The sequence below is a fragment of the Pristiophorus japonicus genome, chromosome 12, assembly GCF_044704955.1.
Source record: "Pristiophorus japonicus isolate sPriJap1 chromosome 12, sPriJap1.hap1, whole genome shotgun sequence".
Taxonomy (NCBI): domain Eukaryota; kingdom Metazoa; phylum Chordata; class Chondrichthyes; family Pristiophoridae; genus Pristiophorus; species Pristiophorus japonicus.
Window position 1 is genome coordinate 39,472,644 of NC_091988.1, and position 23,624 is coordinate 39,496,267.

Below are 23,624 nucleotides of genomic sequence, written 5' to 3' on the forward strand. Positions count from 1 at the left end.
GTCTAATAATGTTAAAAAGACAAATCTAAAAGCACTGTATCTTAATGCATAAAGCATCCGTAATAAGGTAGACGAATTAACAGCGCAAATAGATGTAAACGGATACGATATAGTTGCAATTATGGAAACATGGTTGCAGGGTGACCAGGGTTGGGAACTGAATATCCAAGGATATTCGATATTTCGGAAGGACAGGCAAAAAGTAAAAGGGGGTGGTGTGGCGTTGTTAGTAAAGGATGAAATCCGAGCAATAGTGAGAAAGGATATTGGATTAGAAAATCAAGATGTAGAATCAGTCTGGGTGGAGCTAAGGAGCCCCAAGGGGCAGAAAACATTGGTGGGAGTTGTATATAGGCCTCCAAACAGTAGTGGTAATCTAATGGATAGCATCAGACAGGAAATTAGAAATGCAGGTCCATCATAGGCAGTCCCTCGAAACAAGGATGACTTGCTTCCACGCCGAAAAGGAAGCAACGTGTGGTGGCCTGGCCTGGAAATTGGCACGGTCCCAGCCTGCAAGACCATCAGCAGGCCGGGGCCATTAGAGGGCGCAGCGTGTGGCAGCATGTCACTTCAGCGAGCAGTGCATGCTGCTGCAGGAGGATGATGGCGGAGATGCATGTAACAAGGGGCCCAAGTTTCGGGCCGGGCTTGAAGCGGCACAACCCGGACCTGGACACCCGTTTTTCGCGCCACAAAGTGCGCCGAAAAAAACCTCACCTATTCTCCGGCTCCCTGCAGATCTTCTGGAGCTGGGCGCGGCGCAGCATGAGCTGTGGGGGCCGGAGCCAGGTCCCTGCACTGAAAACAGTGGCGGGATCTCAGTAGCTCCAGGCACCCAAAACTGTGGGAGGGGCCGAAGCACGCAGCCCCTAGCCCTGGCCGAATGGCCTCACTGGGGCTGCGTGGATAAGGCTACCTCCCACCCGACCCGACCTCCGCTCCCCCCTGCCCCGGCGACCCGACCTCCACTCCCTCCCGCCCCCCTGGTGACCCGACCCCCCCCCCCCGGCAACCCGACCTCCGCTCCACCCCCCCCCCGGCAACCCGACCTCCGCTCCCCCCCAGCGACCCGACCTCCGCTCCCCCCCAGCGACCCGACCTCCGCTCCCCCCCAGCGACCCGACCTCCACTCCCCCGGCAACCCGACCTCCACTCCCCCCTCCCTGGCGACCCGACCTCTGCGACCCCGCCCCCCCCGACCTCCGTGACTCCCCCCCCCCCCCTCCGCGACCTCCGCGACCCCCCCTGCCCCCCCCGGACCGAGACCCGAGACCCGACGCCACCTACCTGTAAATCCAGCCCGGTCTTGGACCCGGCCGTTCAGCCTCCTTCTCTCCCTCCCTCCCCTCTCCTCTCCTTCCCTCCCCTCTTCGCTCCTTCCCTCCCCTCTCCTCTCCTTCCCTCCCCTCTCCTCTCCTTCCCTCCCCTCTCCTCTCCTTCCCTCCCCTCTCCTCTCCTTCCCTCCCCTCTCCTCTCCTTCCCTCCCCTCTCCTCTCCTTCCCTCCCCTCTCCTCTCCTTCCCTCCCCTCTCCTCTCCTCTTCTCCTCCTCCCCCTTCCCCCTCCTCCCACTCTCCTCTACCTTCCCCCACCCCCCTCTGCCTCCCTCCTCCTTCCTCCCCCTCTCCCCCCCCACCCTCCTTCTCCCCCTCTTCCCCCCCCACCCCCCTCTGCCTCCCTCCTCCTTCCTCCCCCTCTCCCCCCCCACCCTCCTTCTCCCCCTCTCCCCCCCACCCCCCTTCTCCCCCTCTCCCCCCCCACCCCCCTTCTCCCCCTCTCCCACCACCCTCCCCTCGCTGTCAGAAACACAGACACTGACAGACAGCGAGTGAGAGACACACACACACACAGACAGACAGAGAGATAGAGTCACTGACAGAGACACACTGGTAGGGCCGTCCGAGCACGCTGTTGGAGGACTCCTGGTGCTGCAGTCGGTAAGTAGAAAATGTTTTATTTATTGATTTTTTTATTTTTTATTAATTTTTTTTGATTGATTTATTGGTTGATTTATTTATGTATTTATCATTTATTATTGATGATGGCTCTTTATTTGTAAAACTGAAGTGTTTAATGTTTGTAAACTTCCCTTTAAACCCCTCCTCCCCCTCCCCATTCCCTACGCCTGATTTTCTAAGTGTAGACAAGGTTTTTCTGAGCGTACAAAAATCTACACTTACTCCATTCTAAGTTAGTTTGGAGTATGTTTTCACTGCCTAAACTTTCAAAATGGGCGTAAGTGGTCGGACACGCCCCTTTTGAAAAAAAAATCTGTTCCAAGCTGAAACTGTTCTAACTGACTAGAACTGGAGCAAACTAAATGCCGAGAATTGCAATTTCTAAGATACTCCATTCTAAACCAGTTTCTCCAAAAAAACAGGAGCAACTCAGGCCGAAACTTGGCCCCAAGGATACTACAGAAATCGTAGGTGACTTTAATCTACATATAGACTGGCCAAACCAAATTAGTAAGAATACTGTGGAAGATTAATTCCTGGAGTGCGTACAAGATGGTTTTTTTAGACGAGTATGTTGATGAGCCTACTAGGGAACAGGCTATCCTAGATTGGGTATTGTGCAATGAGAAGGGGTTAATTACAGTCTTGTTTTGCGGGGTCCTTTAGGGAAGAGTGACCATAACATGATTGAATTCTTTATTAAGATGGAAAGTGAACCAGTCCAATCCGAAACTAGGGTCCTAAATCTAAACAAAGGAAACTACGAAGGTATGAGGAATGAATTGGCTGTGATAGATTGGAAAGATTCATTAAAAGGCATGATGGTGGATAGGCTATGGCTAATATTTAAGGAACGAATGCATGAATTGCAACAGATATACATTCCTTTCTGGCGCAAAAACACAAAAGGAAAAGAGGCCCAACCATGGCGAACAAAAGAAAATAAGGATAGTATTAGATCCAAAGAGGAGTGAGACAAAGTTACCAGAAAGAGTAGCAAGCCTGAGGATTGGGAACAGTTTAGAATTCAGCAAAAAAGGACCAAGAGATTGATTAAGAGGGGAAAAATAGAGTATGAGAGTAAACTTGCAAGGAACATAAAAACCGTCTGCAAAAGTTTCTACAAGTACGTAAAAAGAAAAAGATTAGTGAAGACAAATGTAGGTCCTTTACGGTCAGAAACGGGAGAATTTATAATGGGGAACAAGGAAATGGCAGAACAATTAAATAAATACTTTGGTTCTGTCTTCACGGAAGAGGACACAAATAACATAGAAACATAGAAAATAGGTGCAGGAGTAAGCCATTCGGCCCTTCGAGCCTGCACCACCATTCAATAAGATCATGGCTGATCATCTACTTCAACTCCACTTTCCTGCACTATCCCCTTACACAAGGATTCACGATCACTAGGTTACCAGACATGGATGGATGGTCAGGCTTCATCTGTATTGTACTGTGTGAGACAAATTACAGAAATCGGTTAAAAACATTTTGCTGGATCCTGTAACTCAACGCCTTGTGCCCACATTTGTTCCACATCTCCTGACACCCTTATCCAACACAAATCTATCCATCTCAATCTTGAAAGTTTCAACTGAATCGATCGAATTTCAATCGAGTCAATTCCTCTTATACCAATACAAGCTGATAGCCAACATGAACACTGCTGCGTATGTTTTTAATCAGGTTACACGGCGTGTTAGGTTTCTGTGCTCATTCCGAGAGCAGCACAACCCGGAGCAGAGTGGGAACAAATCCGACAAGATCCGATAGAAGCCTCTACTCCCGAGTGAAAAGGAAGGCTTTTCACCAATGCCATCCCCTTCGTTCCCCGCCAACCTGCAGCAAGCCCTGGGCAGTAGGGAATTCCACAGGTTACCAACACTCTGAGTGAAGAAGTTTCTCCTCATCTCAGTCCTAAATGGCCTATCCCTTATCCTAAGACTGTGTCCCCTAGTTCTGGACTTCCCCATCATTGGGAACATTCTTCCCGCATCTAACTTGTCCAGTCCCGTCAGAATCTTATCAGTTTCTATGAGATCCCCTCTCATTCTTCTAAACTCCAGTGTATAAAGGCCCAGTTGATCCAGTCTCTCCTCATATGTCAGTCCCGCCATCCCGGGAATCAGTCTGGTGAACCTTCGCTGCACTCCCTCAATAGCAAGAACATCCTTCCTCAGATTAGGAGACCAAAACTGAACACAATATTCCAGGTGAGGCCTCACCAAGGTCCTGTACAATTGCAGTAAGACCTCCCTGCTCCTATACTCAAATCCCCTAGCTATGAAGGCCAACATACCATTTGCCTTCTTCACCGCCTGCTGTACCTGCATGCCAACTTTCAATGACTGATGAACCATGACACCCAGGTCTCATTGCACCTCCCCCTTTCCTAATCTGCCGCCATTCAGATAATATTCTGCCTTCGTGTTTTTGCCCCCAAAGTGGATATCCTCACATTTATCCACATTATACTGCATCTGCCATGCATTTGCCCACTCACCTAACCTGTCCAAGTCACCCTGCAGCCTTTTAGAGTCCTCCTCACAGCTCACACCGCCAGCCAGTTTAGTGTCATTCGCAAACTTTGAGATACTACACTCAATTCCTTCATCTAAATCATTAATGTATATTGTAAAGAGCTGGGGTCCCAGCACTGAGCCCTGCGGCACTCCACTAGTCACTGCCTGCCATTCTGAAAAGGACCCGTTTATCCCGACTCTCTGCTTCCTGTCTGCCAACCAGTTCTCTATCCACGTCAGTACATTACCCCCAATACCATGTGCTTTGATTTTGCACACCAATCTCTTGTGTGGGACCTTGTCAAAAGCCTTTTGAAAGTCCAAATGCACCACATCCACTGGTTCTCCCTTGCCCACTCTAATAGTTACATCCTCAAAAAATTCGAGAAGATTTGTCAAGCATGATTTATCTTTCATAAATCCATGCTGACTTGGACCGATCCTGTCTCTGCTTTCCAAATGCGCTGCTATTTCATCTTTAATAATCGATTCCAACATTTTCCCCACTACTGATATCAGGCTATAATTACCCGTTTTCTCTCTCCCTCCTTTTTTAAACAGTAGTGTTACATTAGCTATCCTCCAGTCCATAGGAACTGATCCAGAGTCGATAGACTGTTGGAAAATGATCACCAATGCATCCACTATTTGTAGGACCACTTCCTTAAGTACTCTGGGATGCAGACTATCAGGCCCCAGGGATTTATCGGCCTTCAATCCCATCAATTTCCCTAACACAATTTCCCGCTTTATAAGGATACCCTTCAGTTCCTCCTTCTCACTAGACCCTTGGTCCCCTAGTAATTCTGGAAGGTTATTTGTGTCTTCCTTCGTGAAAACAGAACCAAAGTATTTGTTTAACTGTCCGCCATTTCTTTGTTCCCCGTTATAAATTCACCTGAATCTGACTGCAAGGGACCTACGTTTGTTTTCACTAATCTTTTTCTCTTCACATATCTATAGAAGCTTTTGCAATCAGTTTTTATGTTCCCAGCAAGCTTCCTCCCATACTCTATTTCCCCCCTCCTAATTAAACCCTTTGTCCTCCTCTGCTGTATTACAAAATTCTCCCAGGCCTCAGGTTTGGTGCTTTTTCTGGCCAATTTCTATGCCTCTTCCTTGGATTTAACACTATCCTTAATTTCCCTTGTTAGCCACAGTTGAGCCACCATCCCCATCCTCCAGACAGGGCTGTACACTTGTTGAAGTTCATCCATGTGATCTTTAAATGTTTGCCATTGCCTATCCACCCTTTAAGTATCACTCACCAGTCTATTCTAGCCAATTCACGTCTCATACCATCGAAGTTACCTTTCCCCAAGTTCAGGACCCTAGTCTCTGAATGAACTGTGTCACTCTCCATCTTAATAAAGAATTCTACCATATTATGGTCACTCTTCCCCAAGGGGCCTCGCACAACAAGATTGCTAATTAGTCCTTTCTCATTACACATCACCCAGTCTAGGATGGCCAGCCCTCTAGTTGGTTCCTCAACATATTGGTCTCGAAAACCATCCCTAATACACTCCAGGAAATCCTCCTCCATCGCATTGCTACCAGTTAGGTTAGCCCAGTCAATATGTATATTAAAGTCGTCCATGATAACTGCTGTACCTTTATTGCACGCATCCCTAATTTCTTGTTTGATGCTGTCCCCTTCCTCATTACTACTGTTTGGTGGTCTGTACACAACTCCCACTAGCGTTTTCTGCCCTTTGATATTCCGTAGCTCCACTCATACAGATTCCACATCATCCAAGCTAATGTCCTTCCTTACTATTGCATTAGTTTCCTCTTTAACCAGCAATGCCACCCACCTCCTTTTCCTTTCTGTCTATCCTTTCTAAATGTTGAATACCCCTGAATGTTGAGTTCCCAGCATTGGTCACCCTGGAGCCATGTCTCCGTGATGCCAATTACATCATATCCGTTAACTGCTATCTGCACAGTTAATTCGTCTACCTTATTCCAAATACTCCTCGCATTGAGGCACAGAGCCTTCAGGCTTGTCTTTTTAACACCCTTTGCCCCTTTAGGATTTTGCTGTAATGTGGCCCTTTTTGCTTTTTGCCTTGGGTTTCTCTGCCCTCCACTTTTACTTTTCTTTTTTCTATCTTTTGCTTCTGCCCCCATTCTACTTCCCTCTGTCTCCCTGCATAGGTTCCCATCGTCCCATAACGTCCCAGAAATGCTAGGGAACCAAGGGTCTAGTGAGCAAGAGGAATTAAAGGAAATAATTATTTGTAAGAAAATAGTGCTGGAGAAACTAATGAGACTGAAAGCCGATAAATCCCCAGGTCCTGATAATCTGCATCCCAGAGTACTGAAAGAGGTAGCCATGGAAATGGTAGATGCATTGGTTGTCGTCTTCCAAAATTCTATAGATTATGGAACAGTTCCTGCAGATTGGAGGGCGGCAAATGTAACCCCACTATTTAAAAAAGCAGAGAGAGAGACAACAGGGAACTGCAGACCGGTTAGCCTAACATCAGTAGTAGGGAAAATGCTGGAGTCTAATATAAAGGATGTGATAACGACACACTTGGATAATATCAATGGGATTAGACAAAGTCAATATTGAATCATGAAAGGAAAATAGTGTTTGCTAAACCTACTGGAGTTTTATGAAGATGTAACTGATAGAATAGATAAGGGAGAACCAGTGGATGTAGTGTATTTGGATTTTCAGAAGGCCTTTGATAAAGTCCCACATAAGAGGTTAGTGTGCAAAATTCATCATCATAGGCATTCCCTCGGGATCGGGGAAGACTTGCTTCCACCTCTCAAGTAAGTTCTTTTGTGGCTGAACAGTCCAATACGAGAGCCACAGACTCTGTTACAGATGGGACAGATAGTCGTTGAGGGGTGGGTGGGACTGGTTTGCCGCATGCTCTTTCCGCTGCCTGCGCTTGATTTCTGCATGCTCTCGACATTGACACTCGAGGTGCTCAGCGCCCTCTCGGATGCACTTCCTCCACTTAGGGCGGTCTTGGGTCAGGGACTCCCAGATGTTAGTGGGGATGTCGCACTTTATCAGGGCGGCTTTGAGGGTGTCCTTGTATCGTTTCCGCTGCCCACCGTTGGCTCGTTTGCTGTGAAGGAGCTCCGAGTAGAGCACTTGCTTTGGGAGTCTCGTGTCTGGCATGCGGACTATGTGGCCTACCCAGTGGAGCTGATCGACTGTGGTCAATGCTTCAATGCTGGGGATGTTAGCCTGAATGAGGACGCTGATGTTGATGCGCCTGTCCTCCCAGAGGATTTGTAGGATCTTGCGGAGACATCGTTGACGATATTTCTCCAACTTGAGGTGTCTACTGTACATGGTCCATGTCTCTGAGCCATACAGGTGGGCAGGTATTACTACAGCCTTGTAGATCATGAGCTTGGTGGCAGTTTTGAGGGCCTGGTCTTCAAACACTTTTCCTCAGGCTGCACTGGAGGTAGTATTGGATATCGTCGTCGATACCTGCTCTTGGTGATAGGAGGCTCCCGAGATATGGGACTTGGTCCATGATGTCCAGGACAGCACCGTGGATCTTTATGGATTGGGGGTTATATACTGGCATGGATTGAAAATTGGTTGACTGACAGGAAACAGAGTGTAGGAATAAATGGGTCTCTTTTGGGGTGGTGGGCAGTGACTAGTGGAATACCACAGGGATCAGTGCTTGGGCCCCAGCTATTCATAATATATACAAATGGTTTGGATGAGGGAACCAAATGTAATATTTCCAAGTTTGCTGACGACATAAAACTAGGTGGGATTGTGAGTTGTAAGGAGGATGCAAAGACACTGCAAGACAATTTAGATAGGTTGAGTGAGGGGGCAAACACATGACAGATGCAGTATTTTGTGGATAAATGTGAAGTTATCCATTTTTGTAGGAAAAACATAAAGACAAAGTATTATTTAAATGGTGATAGTTTGGGAAATGTCGATGTACAAAGGTACCTAGGTGTCCTTGTACACCAATTATTGAAAGCAAACATACAGGTGCAGCAAGCATTTAGGAAGGCAAATGGTATGTTGGCCTTCGTTGCGAGAGGATTTGAGTACGGGAGCAAGGATGTCTTACTACAGTTATACATGGCCTTGGTGAGACCACACCTGGAATATTGTGTGCAGTTTTGGTCTTCTTACCCAAGAAAGGATATACTTCCCATAGAGGGAGTGCAGCGAAGGTTCATCAGACTGATTCCTGGGATGGCAGGACTGTCATATGAGGAGAGATTGGGTCGACTAGCCCTGTATTCACTAGAGTTTAGGGGATCTCATTGAAATGTATTAAATTCTGACGGGGTTGGACATACTGGATGCGGGGAGATTGTTTCCCCTGGCTAGAACAAGGGGTCACAGTCTCAGTATACGGGGTAAGAACATAAGAATTAGGAACAGGAGTAGGCCATCTAGCCCCTCGAGCCCGCTCCGCCATTCAATAAGATCATGGTTGATCTGGTAGGAAACTTAGGATTGAGATGAGGAGAAATTTCTTCACTCAGAAGGCTGTGGAGGCCGAGTCACTGAATATATTTAAGAAGGTGATAGATTTCTAGACACAAACGGCATCAAGGGGTATGGGGAGCAAGCGGGAATATGGTGTTGAGATGGAGGATCAGCCATGATCATGTTGAATGGCTGTGCAGGCTCGAAGGGCCGAATGGCCGTCTACTGCTCCTGTTTTCTATGTGTAAACTTAGGCAATGAGCAGTCACAGGCTATTTAACCATTGGGACACCACAACTGATTCCAAAGCTGATCTGGCTTAACAATTTTGCACAATTTATATCTAGAAATTGGGTGAGCCTAAGTGGACAATCTATATTATTATGTCTGCATCTTTTTTTTTCTACCACACAGTGCAATTAAATTATTAATGATTATTGGGAAACTCCAAATTCCTCCAGCTGACAAAACTAAATGCCACAACAGAACATAAGAACGTAAGAACATAAGAATTAGAAACAGGAGTAGGCCATCTAGTCCCTCGAGCATGCTCCACCACTCATCAAGATCATGGCTGATCTGGCCGTGGACTCAGCTCCAAATTACACGCTCGCTCCCCATAACCCTTAATTCCCTTATTGGTTAAAAATCTATCTGTGATTTGAATACATTCAATGAGCTAGCCTCAACTGCTTCCCTGGGCAGAGAATTCCACAGATTCACAACCCTCTGGGAGAAGAAATTCCTTCTCAACTCGGTTTTAAATTGGCTCCCCCGTATTTTGAGGCTGTGCCCCCTAGTTCTAGTCTCCCCGACCAGTGGAAACAACCTCTCTGCCTCTATATTTTCTATCCCTTTCATTATTTTAAAGGTTTCTATAAGATCACCCCTCATCCTTCTGAACTCCGAACGAGTAAAGACCCAGTCTACTCAATCTATCATCATAAGGTAAGCCCCTCATCTCTGGAATCAGCCTAGTGAATCGTCTCTGTACCCCCTCCAAAGCTAGTATATCCTTTCTTAAGTAAGGTGACCAAAACTGCACGCAGTACTCCAGGTGCGGCCTCACCAATACCCTGTACAGTTGCAACAGGACCTCCCTGCTTTTGTACTCCATCCCTCTCGCAATGAAGGCCTTCATTCCATTCGCCTTCCTGATTACCTGCTGCACCTGCAAACTAACTTTTTGGGATCCATGCACAAGGACCCCCAGGTCCCTCTGCACCGCAGCATGTTGTAATTTCTCCCCATTCAAATAATATTCCCTTTTACTGTTTTTTTTCCAAGGTGGATGACCTCACATTTTCTGACATTGTATTCCATCTGCCAAACCTTAGCCCATTCACTTAACCTATCTAAATCTTTTTGCAGCCTCTCTGTGTCCTCTACACAACAGGCTTTCCCACTAATCTTTGTGTCATCTGCAAATTTTGTTACACTACACTCTGTCCCCCTCTTCCAGGTCATCTATGTATATTGTAAACAGTTGTGGTCCCAGCACCGATCCCTGTGGCACACCACTAACCACCAATTTCCAACCCGAAAAGGACCCATTTATCCTGACTCTCTTGTTTTCTGTTAGCCAGCCAATTCTCTATCCATGCTAATACATTTCCTCTGACTCCGCATACCTTTATCTTCTGCAGTAACCTTTTGTGTGGCACCTTATCGAATGCCTTCTGGAAGTCTAAATAAACAGAAATGGCCATCACAAAAGCAAAATACTGCGGATGCTGGAATCTGAAATAAAAACAGAAAATACCGGAAATCTCAGTGGATCAGACAGCATCTGTGGAGAGATGCAGAGTTAACGTTTCGGGTCGATGATCCTTCATCAGAAATGGCCAGCACACTGCTTAAAATCTGGGGGCAACATGCAAAGCAGTGGTTTATTTCTTACAATATGACTGAACAATAAGTTCCCTTCAGCTTAAACAATGTAATCAATTGCTGCACCATTGTCAATAAACATATTATTTAGAGAAAACAAGTTAATGCCTATTTTCGGAATAAACATTTTAATTCCGCTTAAATCTTCACATAATAAAATTAAAGTATTTAGAAATAAAAAAACTAAATAATGGAAATCTGAAGTAAAAACATATTGTTGGGAATAAACAGCAGGTCTGTTAACATTTGTAAAGAGGAAAGATTGGTTAACATTTTGGATGTAGACACTTCATCAGAAATCTAAAGATAGAAACATAAAATTCTGACTGGACTGGACAGGTTAGATGCAGGTAGAATGTTCCCGATGTTGGGGAAGTCCAGAAGCAGGGGACACAGTCTAAAGATAAGGGGTAAGCCATATAGGACCGAGATGAGGAGAAACTTTTTCACCCAGAGAGTGGTGAACCTGTGGAATTCTCTGCCACAGAAAGTTGTTGAGTCCAGTTCGTTGGACATATTCAAAAGGGAGTTAGATGTGGACCTTACGGCTAAAGGGATCAGGGGGTATGGAGAGAAGACAGGGGTGTGGGGTACTGAGGTTGCATGATCAGCCATGATCATATTGAATGGCGGTGCAGGCTCGAAGGACCGAATGGCCTGCTCCTGCACCTATTTTCTATGTAATATTTAAACCTACCTTTTATTGGTAGAAAAGAGTACATTTTAAGGGCTCAATTTTCCCCAGTGATTTGCGCCGTTTTTTTGGAGCAGGCTGCTCTTTTTGCCCTAAGTTGAAAAAACAGTTTCCCCAATCAATTTGCACCAGTGTAAGTCAGTTAGTTACGATTTTTTTTAGGTCAGTTTTTTTTTCAGCCAAAGGGGGCGTAACCAGCCACCTATGCCAATTAGGGAAGTTTGGCCAGCTGAGAGCTACTCCAGTTCTGCTTAGGCCAGCGTATATGGCCTCTGCTCTTCCCTAGAGATAAGGAAATCGGCGCAGCAGCTTCCCGGACACACTCAAAGAATTGAAAAACACATAGCAGCAACTTACCTCTGCCCGAAGGCTGTCCGGTCCCATTCTTGGTCCCCAGCGTGTGAGAGAGAGAGAGAACTTTCGGGCGGGGTTGAAGGTAAGTTGCTGCTATATGTTTTTCAATTCTTTGAATGTGTTGGGAGCTGGCTGTATGCTTCACTTTGCAGCCTCAGCTCATATTGTGTGCCTGGTTACCATGGCAGCCCGAACCTTTTGGCGCAGATCAAGGCTCCACCCCCACGCCAAAATGAAGAAATCCAGCAGGGAGACTTGGAACATTTTTTTTGGCGTACTTGGGCCCAAAAAAATCAGGCGTAACTCTTCAAGTATGCAAAAAAAATGCTTTGGGGAAAATTGAGCTCTGTGGAACTATTTTTACAATCTCATAAAACTGTTTCTAAACATGGATGGTTGTCATACCAAGTTGATTCAGAAATAATCCTGGATTGTATTCCTTTAAGATTATAGATATACATCATATATTCTTTCTGGAAATTATTAAAGCACCATTTCAATATTTTATCAATGTGTAATTTTAAAAATCACAAATAATGAGATGTATAAATTCATCTCCTTTCATTCGGTTCATTGTTTTGGATTATTAATACAGAGACATTTGCAGGAACACAGCAAGCCCTGCTCCCCTCTGGCATATGATCTTGCTTTAAGGACTGCTGGAGTTTCTGTTAAATGTGCCAGGTTGCCAACACAACTTTAATTCGGCACCTGAATTATAATTATTATGTACCTTTTATTTATTTCTGAGGTTGAGGATGAACTGTTCGAAAATCATACTTGATGAGCTCAGCCACTTGAAACAGTACAATAAAACATGTGTGTGTGTAGAGAAATAAATAAGATTTCCATCAAAAAATAGTTAATGGTATACCTTTTATGATGCAGAGGTTTTGTGGTTCATTCTATACATATGTGAAATTATTCTTGCAATAAATTGTGATCACAATATTTTTTACATATATGTAGCTTATTTGATTGATAACGCCATTCTCAGATTTGGTAACTGTCAATCAGTGTTTCAATTAACTTCTGACTCTTGTACTCCCTGCTGTAGGCACGGAATAAAGACACTAATCAATCTTCAACGTCCTGGGGAGCATGCACGCTGTGGTAATCCCTTGGAGACAGAGAGTGGCTTTACTTACCTACCAGAGGTATTCATGGAAGCTGGAAGTAAGTCTTCTGCTGTTCCTCCATAATTAACTGAAACCCTATGGTTTATGCCAGGTTGTGGCCAATGTGCAAGTCTAAATGCTCCTTTTTATAATTTAAAGATAAGATCAAAAGATAATTTATGCTTAGAAATTATTCTTCATGTTGAGGCTAAGAAAATACTTGTGTTGTAGGTGTGTACATTCTGGAGTTCATAATATTTTTTAAATGGTTGGAGTCCTTTTCTCCTAGTCCTGGGAAGTGCTTTTTCCATCTGCAAATCTGTTTTTGTTTACTTGTTTGTGAAATGTCACTCGATCAATATGACACTGATTCTTGGGAAGCAGGAGTTGAGGATGCTTAGGCTCACCAGTATGCTGAAGACTTGGCTAGGTAGGAGGGCTATCACTGTCACATGTCGCCTATTACAACAAACACAGCCAGCAATTAGGACTGCAGCACCACTGCAAATATTGCCATCGCCTTGACCTTTCCAGCACTCATCAGGGTGTACCTCCTGGCGTCAACCAATTTGTAGTTTATCATGACATGCAGCTACCTATGTACAATTCTTTGCACAGCTGCAGGAAAGCTAAGTTTTTCCTTCACTGACATTCCAAAAGTACAAATTGTTATTGGCTGTGTCACGGAGCATTTCATGCACCCACAAACCAGGGAATGATGCACGTAAACAGGAAGGAGCTTTATTCCATGAACTTTGAGATGCAGCTGAGTATCATGCATGTCAATTATGTATAGCTTGGAGTTTCACACGACTTCTTCATCCTGGGTCTCTTTAAAGGAGAACAAACAGCTAATGGAGACTGCTACAATACTGATTTCTCACATTACGATACTATCCTCAAACCTCAGCTGACAATAGTTGCAATGAGAGTACACTAGGATGCAGAGTGCTTAGGCCACTTGGGGGGGTGTCAATCTGTGTGCCCCAGAAGAAGTTTGGCAAAATCGTTATGGTTTCCTGTATGCTTCACAACATTGCCCTCTATATAGAGGCAGTATCTAGGAAGTTGACGAGCATGAAAATGAAGAAGAGAAGGTCTGTATTATCAGCTAGTAGTTAAAGAACTGATTTGAAGGGAAGGGCCTGGTTCCCTGCCTTTCCTTTCATCATAACTCCAATGACTCGCCTGTTTAAAGCCCTTGGCCAGTCCAAGGTCTTTAGTTAAAAATAAAATTTGATTGCCTCTTCTGGCGCTAAATGTGCTCTTCTTGTGCTTCACTGGGTGTAGCCAGTTTGCCTGCTCCACAATAACATGCAAGCCATGATCCTGATCAACAGATCCACCACAGACCCAATCTATGTCCGGACCAGGGTTAAGCAGGGTTACGTCATCGCGCCAATGCTCTTCTCGATCTTCCTTGCAGCAATGCTTCATCTCACTCTCAACAAGCTCCCTGCTGGATTGGAACTAAACTATAGAACCAATGGGAACCTGTTCAACCATCGCCACCTCCAGGCTAGATCCAAGGTCGTCCCATCCTCTGTCATCGAACGACAGAACGCGGATGACGCTTGTGCACATTCAGGCCGAACTCCAAGCCATCGTCAACACCTTCACTGAGGCATACGAAAGCATGGGTCTTACACTTAACATCTGTAAGACAAGGGTCCTCCACCAACCTGACCCCGCCACACAGCACTGCCCCCCGATCATCAAAATCCATGGCACAGCCTTGGACAACGTGGACCATTTCCATGCCTCGGGAGCCTACGGTCAGCAAGGGCAGGCATCGATGGCTAGGTTCAACACCGCCTCCAGTGTGCCAGCGCAGCCTTCGGTTGCCTGAGGAAGAGAGTGTTTGAAGATCAGGACCTCAAATCTGACACCACGCTTATGGTCTACAGGGCAGTAATGATACCCGCCCTCCTATATGGCTCAGAGCCGTACCACCAGCGCTGCCTCCGCAAGATACTGCAAATCCACTGGGAGGATAGACGCACCAACATCAGTGTTCTCGCTCAGGCCAACATCCCCAGCATTGAAGCACTGACCACGCTGGACCAACTCTGTTGGATGGGCCACATCGTCCGCATGCCCGACACGAGACTCCCTAAGCAAGCGCTCCATTCGGAGCTCCGACGTGGCAAGCGAGCCCCAAGAGGGCAGAGGAAACATTTCAAGGACACCCTCAAAGTCTCCTTGATAAAATGCAATATCCCCACCTGCACCTGGGAATCCCTGGGCCAAGACCGCCCAATGTGGAGGAAGTGCATCCGGGAGGGCGCTGAGTACCTCGAGTCACATCGCCAAGAGCATGCAGAAAACAAGCGCAGGCAGCGGAAGGAGCGTGCGGCAAACCAGGTTCCCCACCTATCCTTTCCTTTAACCACTGTCTGCCCCACCTGCGACAGAGACTGGAATTCCTGCAATGGACTGTACAGTCACCTGAGAACTCAGTTTTAGGGCTCAAGTTTCGGCCTGAGTTGCTCCTATTTTTTTGGAGCAACTAGTTTAGAATGGAGCGTCTTAGAAATTGCAATTCTCGGCATTTAGTTTGCTCTAGTTCTAGTGAGTTAGAATAGTTTCATTTTAGGACAGATTTTTTTTTTTTCAGCCACTTACGCCTGTTTTGCACGTTTAGGCAGTGAAAACTTACACCAAACTAACTTAGAATGGAGTAAGTGTAGATTTTTGTACGGTCAGAGAAACCTTGCCTACACTTAGAAATCAGGCGTAGGGAACAAGAGATAGTGGGGGGGGGGGGGAGGGAAGTTTACAAACATTAAACACTTCACTTTTACAAATAAAGAGCCATCATCAATAATAAATGATAAATAAATCAATAAATCAACCAATAAATCAATCAAAAAAAAAAATCAATCAATAAATAAAAAATTAAGTTTCTACTCACCTCCTGCAGCACCGGGAGCCCTCCAACAGCGTGCTGGGACGGGGCCCCCCAGTGTCTCTCTGTCTCTCAGTGTCTCTCCCTCTCTGTCTCTGTCATGTATTCAACTGTCATTGTAATCCATGTATAAACTGACCTAAGTTGTACACCGTGAGAACACTGACCACTAGGTGGTGAGCTTGTGGGAGACACTCCTAATCTGGACTTTCAAGTATAAAAGGGGAAGCTCCACCCATTTTCTCCACTTCAGTGCTGGCTAATAAAGGTTACTGGTCACAGAGTGACCTCTAGTATGGGTCTCGTGTGCATTTGTACTGTATAGTAAGGACATATTAGTCTCTGTCAGTGTCTCTCTGTGTTTCTGACAGCGAGGGGTGGGGGGAGAGGGGGTCGGGAGGGGAGGAAGATGGAGGGGGTGGAGGGAAGGGAGGGGTGGAGAGGAGGGGGGAGAGAGAAGGGGGGAAGGAGGGGGAAGGGCTGAATGGGAGGGGGGGGGGGAGGCTGAACGGGAGGGAGGGGTGGGGAGCTGAATGGGAGGGAAGCCCGAGTCCCGATCTTCAACGCCCGGTGAGCCCATTCGGCCAAGGCTAGGGACGGCGTTCTTAGGGCCCCTCCCATGCAGCCTGCACAGATTCTGGTTGCGAGGAGCTACTGCCCATGTGCGCATGTGCAGAGGTCCCGGCACTGTTTTCAATGCTGGTACCTGGCTCCGCCCCCCATGCATTGACCGGACTGCGGGGAGAATACCAAGGTAAATAATAGGCGCTGTTTCTGTTCTTAAAAAGTCAGCGCACCACACAGAGGTGCGCCGTTCTAACCCTGGGAGCAAACTTGGGCCCTTAGAGTGGAAGCAAGTCTTCCTCGATTCCGAGGATGATGACACTGGGTGTGGCGCTACAGCACTGCAGCATTTTCCTCAATAGCTGCGGTCTCCCCTTTGGTGGTGGGCATAAGCAATCAACCCTACCTCAAGAAAATAAGTTGGAGTCTTGACAGAATTGGGCACTGTGTCAGCTTACAGTAGGCCATCATCTGTCACACATCAGTTTTTTTAGCTGTGGGAGGTGGGAAGGGAGGAGCGGTTGGCAGGGAAGCACTGGGTCCATTGGATTCTCCTCCTTGTCTTCTGGGTGTGAAATCCCTTGTGTTTCTGTGTGAGCCTCTTCAATGCTCAAGTGTCCTTGTGGGATGAGAAATTGTAATGCTTGTCCATCACTGGGAGTGTCCTGCTTGAAATGTCTCCTTCCTTGGAGGAATTATCATTGCCATGTGGGTGCACAGTGAAGGGGTGGGGGTTCCCTGAGCTGTGGATTGGTATTGTATGATGCTCCCATTTAGAAAATACTTGCCTATATTTTGGATCTCGAAGGAGGAAGGAACATCTTCTATTAGGATTTTCAGTCTGGTGGGATGGAGCATCCTTTATTCAGTTTCTTGGTTTCAGAGGGCAAGCTTGATGCCATTCAAAGTCTTTATTTCCAGAGGCATTCTGGGGACAGGCACAGAATGTGCTGTGGATGAATGCTTTTTTGTTTACCATGAAGAGTGGCTCCGTAGTACCATCACTGACTAAACTGGCCAAATCACAAAGGATATAGCTGACAAGACTGAGACTGCATTAGATGGCGAATGAACCAACACGGAGCAGTAACTACTAGACCTTATCCTTGCCAACTTACTTGATTCAGACATGTCTCTCTATGATAGTATTGGTAGGAATGACCACCACACAATCCTTATGAAGATAAAATCTTGTCTTCACAGTGAGGACATTCTATCATTGTGTAATGCAGCATATGCTAAGTGGATCAGATTAAGTACAGATCTAGCAGCCCAAAACTCGGCATCCATTAGGCACTGAGAATTATATACAAGCAGCAGAATTATATACCACCACAATCTTTAACCTCATGACATGGCGTGTCCCTCACTCCTTGATCAACATCAACATCAAGCCAGGAGAGCAAACCTGGTTCAATGAGGGGGTGTAAAAGGATGTGTCAGGAGCAGCACCAAGCATACTTTAGACAGGGCTACAGGCATAACCAAAAGCACCATGGTATAAGTCCCACAACCAATGAATCACAGCAAAGCTCTGTAGTCCTACCACACCGAGTAGAGAACAGTGTTGAACATTTATTTCCAGCACAGATCTGAATGGCAGTTTCCTATACGCTACTGAGATGAGCTTCCAAAGTTTAGTGTGTATAACTAGTTGGTTGGTTTATTGCTTTTCATGTAATAACTTGGAGGTCTGCGCTACCCGTGATTGTGTGTAAAAACCTCCGCACATGATATCTGGCTTTTCTGACAGTTACAGGATGTGACGTGGCAGCCGTGTGATGTGGGGCAGCCTCATTCGTGAAAGATTCCACCAAAGCACTTTTGTTCTGGCATCTCAAAGAAAAGAAATCCCGTATGTGCATGTACCCAGCTTTAAATAAATAACTGCAGCTTACAAAAGTAATCATTGGTATTCAGCATGTGTGACAGTCCATAATGAGTTTACAGATGTACATTACAATATGTGGATCTGACAAATGAAAGTCAAACACTAAATGATGACAAGCCTACTCCTTCTGAGACCTCAGTGCCTAGAATGTTAATAATTTCCTCACAGGAGGTTAGTGCACACAATTGCAGCAAACCACCTTCTTATTCAAGGCTAGCTGCTTCAGCAAGGAGTAGATCTCCCATTTTGAGATTTTTAATGACCATTTTTCCATGGAAAAGATCTGAGGAGTTGATTTAAGTGTTGGTTAAAACAGACAGGAAAGAGGGGATAAATACTCTCATGGTCATTGAAGTTTTTAAATAGAAAGCTGCATGGGCTTTTGCTGAGACTGGGATTAGAAATGCTGGAGAACATCTAAAAGTTAGCTTGATTAAGTCAAGTAAGATGATCTACAGATGTAAGCAAGCCTGGGCTGTTTTTTACTTTGTATAATTTCCTGAAAATCACATTGTACTGATAACTGCTGTTCTAAATGTTCACCTGACTGTGAAATAAAGTAACTTATCAATTTGTACCAGGCTTTATTTTTCCAGTATTATTTCTTCTGCCTCTGGAAAGGTTGGAAAGATATGTGTGAAAGACACGAATATCCGACTAAGGTCCCTTGGGGTACATTAACATAGAACAGTGTAAGACAATTTCCATTATTAAAAAAAGATGCTCAGACTGCTAATGGGAGTGACTGAGGTCATGGCAGACCTGTATTTGTGACGATTGGTTATTGGAATCTCAGTTACACTGGTGACACAGACAATGCAAAATGTTTAAAATGTAAGTGAGTGGAACAAAAAAGACTGGGCGGAATTTTCTGGGGTCCAAGTGGGCGTGACTTGAGGTGGTTCGGATGAAAAATTTGAAATATGTTGCTCAGGAACCCACCATCATCTCGCCCCCACGCACCTTTCTCTTGGGCACAATTGCCGGTGTGGCAGCGACCCGACCGGCAGAGGCGGGCGACCTAATTCAAATCATTAATAGGTAGTTGTCAGACCCTTAAGAGCGTTTTTCAGTTCACTGTTCGAATTTCCCTGGATGCCCACGGGATTGACGCAGCTCAGGAACCATGTCTGTCAGCCTGAGGCAGGAGTTGAGTGGCCATTGCTCCAGCTGATTAGATGACAGGATGAAATGTATTATAAAAGCTCCCACTTCACAGCTGGTCACCTTCCTCAAGCACAAGTTGTTGCTGACTGCATTCCCAGCACACATTTAACTTTCTACAGGCTGCAAATGATCCAGCAAAGTCGCCATCGCATCTTACCTCATTGTTACACCTATTACACCGTTGACAGCTTGCTCCTCTGATATCTACTTCACCTGCCATCTAGTCCATCAGTATGGGTGCCGTTTATACTGTGTCACCTTGGTCCTCCGAATCAGACCACGATGCGCTCCAGCACCAGGCACACCATAAGCACCAACAGCAACACCACCAATCTTCTCCTCAACCACCTGATGTTGCACAGGTCTTGCACTCCGTCAATGTGCAGTTGGTCTGCAACCATAGGAAGATCCTCATGCATGTGTGTGCCAAGTTCCCTCGCAGCTGCCATTACTCTTTTGTCCTTCGCCAGGTCCACCCTCCCTTAGCTCTTCGTTCCTCCAAAGACTTGCCGGCTGGCTGTTTGGAGACAAGGGCTGTCTACTGAAGACACCCTTGAGGAGGCCAAGTCAAGTACTAAGGCCCAGGAGAGATACAATGAAAGCCACATTTACACCAAGTGTGTCATAGAGCAGACAATAGGGATGCTGAAAATGTGCTTCAGATGCCTTGACAGGTCTGGAGGAGCCCTTCAGTATGCAGTAGCCAGGGTCTCCAGAATTGTGGTCTGCTGCGCCCTGCACAACATAGCGCAGCAGTGAGGATTAGCACTGCATCAGGAGCAAGGCACTGAGCGCACAGCCTGTTCAGAGCAGGAGGAGGAGCATCAGTTGAAGGACGTAGAGGAGCAGGAGCTGGAGGAATCTGTGGCCCAGATCGCACCAGCACCCAAGCACATTGCTGCTCGGGATGGCCTCATCATGGCCAGATGTAGTTAAATTTATGCAGTACACCCATATGGCTGCCACATGCTGTGCCAGGTTGGCACCACCCCTCATTATAGGCAGTCCCTCAAAATGAGGATGACTTGCTTCCACACCAAAAAGGGGTGAATTCACAGGTGTTTCAATGAAGGACCTAATTTTCCAGGTCCTGAACTACATCCTGAAGGGTGGAAGATGCCTGTGCGTGGATTTTTTAAATTGGGGTGTCTGTTGCACACCAGCCACCACCACACGGGCTTGACAGAGCTAGGTCTTGGTCCAGTGGCAAGGGTTAACCCGGACGACTGAAGACCAGCTCTGCTGGTACCACCCACAGCACCACTGTAAAGGATTTCTACATTGACCAAACCATTCCTTTCATACTGACAACCATTGTTGGAGGTACTGTTATGTCTCACCATTCACTGCAACTCACTAAGCTAATTCCAAAGCTGCAAACATTTGTCCAAGACTGGAAAATGGTGGAAAGTAAAGATTTTTATGGTTGACTATACATTAATGGAAACTTGACATTAACATTGATTAAAACATCCAAGTGGCAACCCTTGTGAATCTACTTGTGCGTTATCTTTCTCTTCAGCGTGCTACTGCAAGGTGCTACCATTGTGGCTTCAGCAGAGGTAGAAGCAGCCTGCTCACTTCCCTGCTGTGACTGCTTAGACACTCTTGGCAGACATCCTCTGAGATTTGGAGCCTGTGAGAGCCCCGCCAAAGTCTGCTCCTCTTGCGACTGTGCAGGGGCAGACTCTGCCATCATGATACGAGGAGCCACCTGGGACTCTGACTGAGGGGGTGGCAACATGGGAGAAGTGTAAGCGCTTTAAGAGCCCACACTTCTATACTCCCTCTCAGCATCATCCCTCTCATGGGCCACCTGCACTTCCCTCCTAGCAAGGAGCTGGAGAGCACCTTTTTGCACAGCTGTGGGGCTATGAGGACCCATGTTTACGCTGACATCCCTCCTAGACTGGAGGTCTATGAGCCTCTGCCATCTATTCTCCATAGAGACTATGTCCTCCTGTGATTGGCGCATTAGCTGCTCCATGTAGTTGGCCATTCTATCCATGGAAGAGCCAACAGTCACCATTGCCTACAACATGGTGGTGCTCATGTTGGAGATGGACTCCTTCATTCTCTGAACATTTGCAGACATCATGGTCACAAAACCTGGCAGAGCCCCCTGCACCACTTCCTGCACCTCCAGGATCACCCTCTTTCTGGATGCCCCCGAGGCTCAGCATCTGCATGTAGCTGAGCAGAGCTGGGAGCGTCCTGCGCCCCGCTCCCCGGTGAGGAGTTTCCACTTCTGTCCTTGTCTCCACCATCTGCTCCTGCTCACTTGTGACAGACCCAGTGACAACACTATTCTATCTCACTTTGGGTTCACTGAGGTCTGCGTCTCTGCCCTGGTGCTGGGTGCGATCATGTCTGGTGACGCTGCGCCCTTAGAGGCTGGAGGCTCCCTTGAGGAGTTGTCTTCCTCTTCCTCCTTGACACTGGCGTTAGGGGGTGGGGAGGGGGTTGGCTCTTCTTGATGGACCTATGGGAGAGTAAAATGAATTAGATATGTCATATGAAGAATGGGTGCACATACCTTTATGTACCATTCAGTGGCTGATGGCATCAGTCCCCATATGAGTGACTGATGAATGCCATGTAGCTGTATACTATATAATTCTGTCACCAGGTTGCTGAGATATTCTTCTTGCTCCGTCTTCCACCTCTAGCTGCTTGACCACTCCCGATAATTTCAACACAGCCTCCTCTGCGGTTGTTAGGGTGGCAAATGTTGGAGGCCCACCTCCGGTTCTCTTCCTCTTATTGTAGGCTCTCTTCTCCTGCAAGGAGGGAAGGAAGAGAAGGTTGAGTGAGAGTGATGGAATGAGTTGGTAAGGAATGGATGGGTTACATCTTTAGAGGAGACTGTGCTGGATTGGGGTGGCAATGCCAAGTGGCCACCTTGCATGTTGTTAGTTGGTATGATTTCATTAGGATGAGTGTGAGGGGTGGCTCGTAAGATGGGGATGTGATAATGTAGATAGAGAAGGGTGGATGTGTAAGGGTATGTTGATGTGAGTAGGGATGTGCAGGTGTAGGGTTGGGAAGGCAGAGTGATGGGGATGTGATGAGAGGCACCGAAGGATGAAGTTGAGTGTGCCTTTGTACTCTCTTTTCCTGATGTAATGAGATCATTGAAACATTTGTGGCACTGCACCAATGTCTTCCTGAACACATCCCTGCTGTTGACCTCTTCTGCAATTTGGAGCCAGGCACTCTTTGTCTCCTGGGAGATCTCTTCCACCCATTCGAAGGGAAGAGGACCTTTCTGCGTGCTCTGACTCCCCTCTGCCGTCATCTTTCCAACTGTTTGAAACAATCAAAACCTCCAGTGTGCTGTCTGCACACTCGTAGATGAACCTTCAATTGCAATGTGACCATGGCTCCTTTAAATATATTGGCTGAAAACGTGTCAAGGATGATGTCATCAGCCCTGCACCATTTAATTGGGCCAGGTAACGCACAGGGCGAGCTTAATAGGCCCTATTATCGTAGCGGCATGGAAGCAACAACGGGGTCGCGACCTGCCACGTCGACCGCCCGCCCCCACCCAACTCGTCCAGGTACAGAAAATTCCGGCCAAATGTCCAAATCAAAAGAAGTTAAGCTTGAGTTGTCGAGGATAGCGGCTAAAGAGAACGTGACAGAGTTTCAATTAGACTTTGAATGCTGTTGAGAGGAAAGAGACCAATGCAAATGGGAAGAATAGTTTTGATGTTTTGTTTAACTTCTGTTGGCACTTAGGTTCTCATGAGCGTTTGTGATAATTGTTCATTTGCCTCCCCCCCCCCCCACACCATTATTGACAACCTATCCGATGTGTTTGGAAGAGGGGAGGGAAGGAAAGAGGTTGCATTTATATAGCACCTTTCACATCCTCAAGACGTCCTGAAGTACTTCATAGCCAGTGAATTATTTTTTGACGTGTAGACATAGGTTAAATTGGCAAATGCAGCAGCTAATTTTTGTACACCAAGGTTTTAGAAACAACAATGAGACCAGTCAATCTGTTTTAGTGGTGCTGGCTGAGAAATAAATGTTGGCCAGGACACACAGAACTCATCTGCTCTTCAAATATTGCCATAAACAAACAGCCTTGATTTAATCTCT

At 46.4% G+C, this 23,624-nt stretch overlaps 1 protein-coding gene across 13 annotated transcripts in view; it reads left to right on the plus strand.

The window, feature by feature from the left end:
* Positions 1–23,624, plus strand: part of ptpdc1a (protein tyrosine phosphatase domain containing 1a) — a 196,380-nt gene that overhangs the window by 149,375 nt on the left and 23,381 nt on the right. For all 13 annotated transcript variants that reach the window (XM_070895334.1, XM_070895336.1, XM_070895337.1 and 10 more), the window contains one exon: positions 12,924–13,042. In XM_070895334.1, the coding sequence (XP_070751435.1) occupies positions 12,924–13,042 (119 nt within the window). The remainder of the gene's footprint in view (positions 1–12,923; positions 13,043–23,624) is intronic.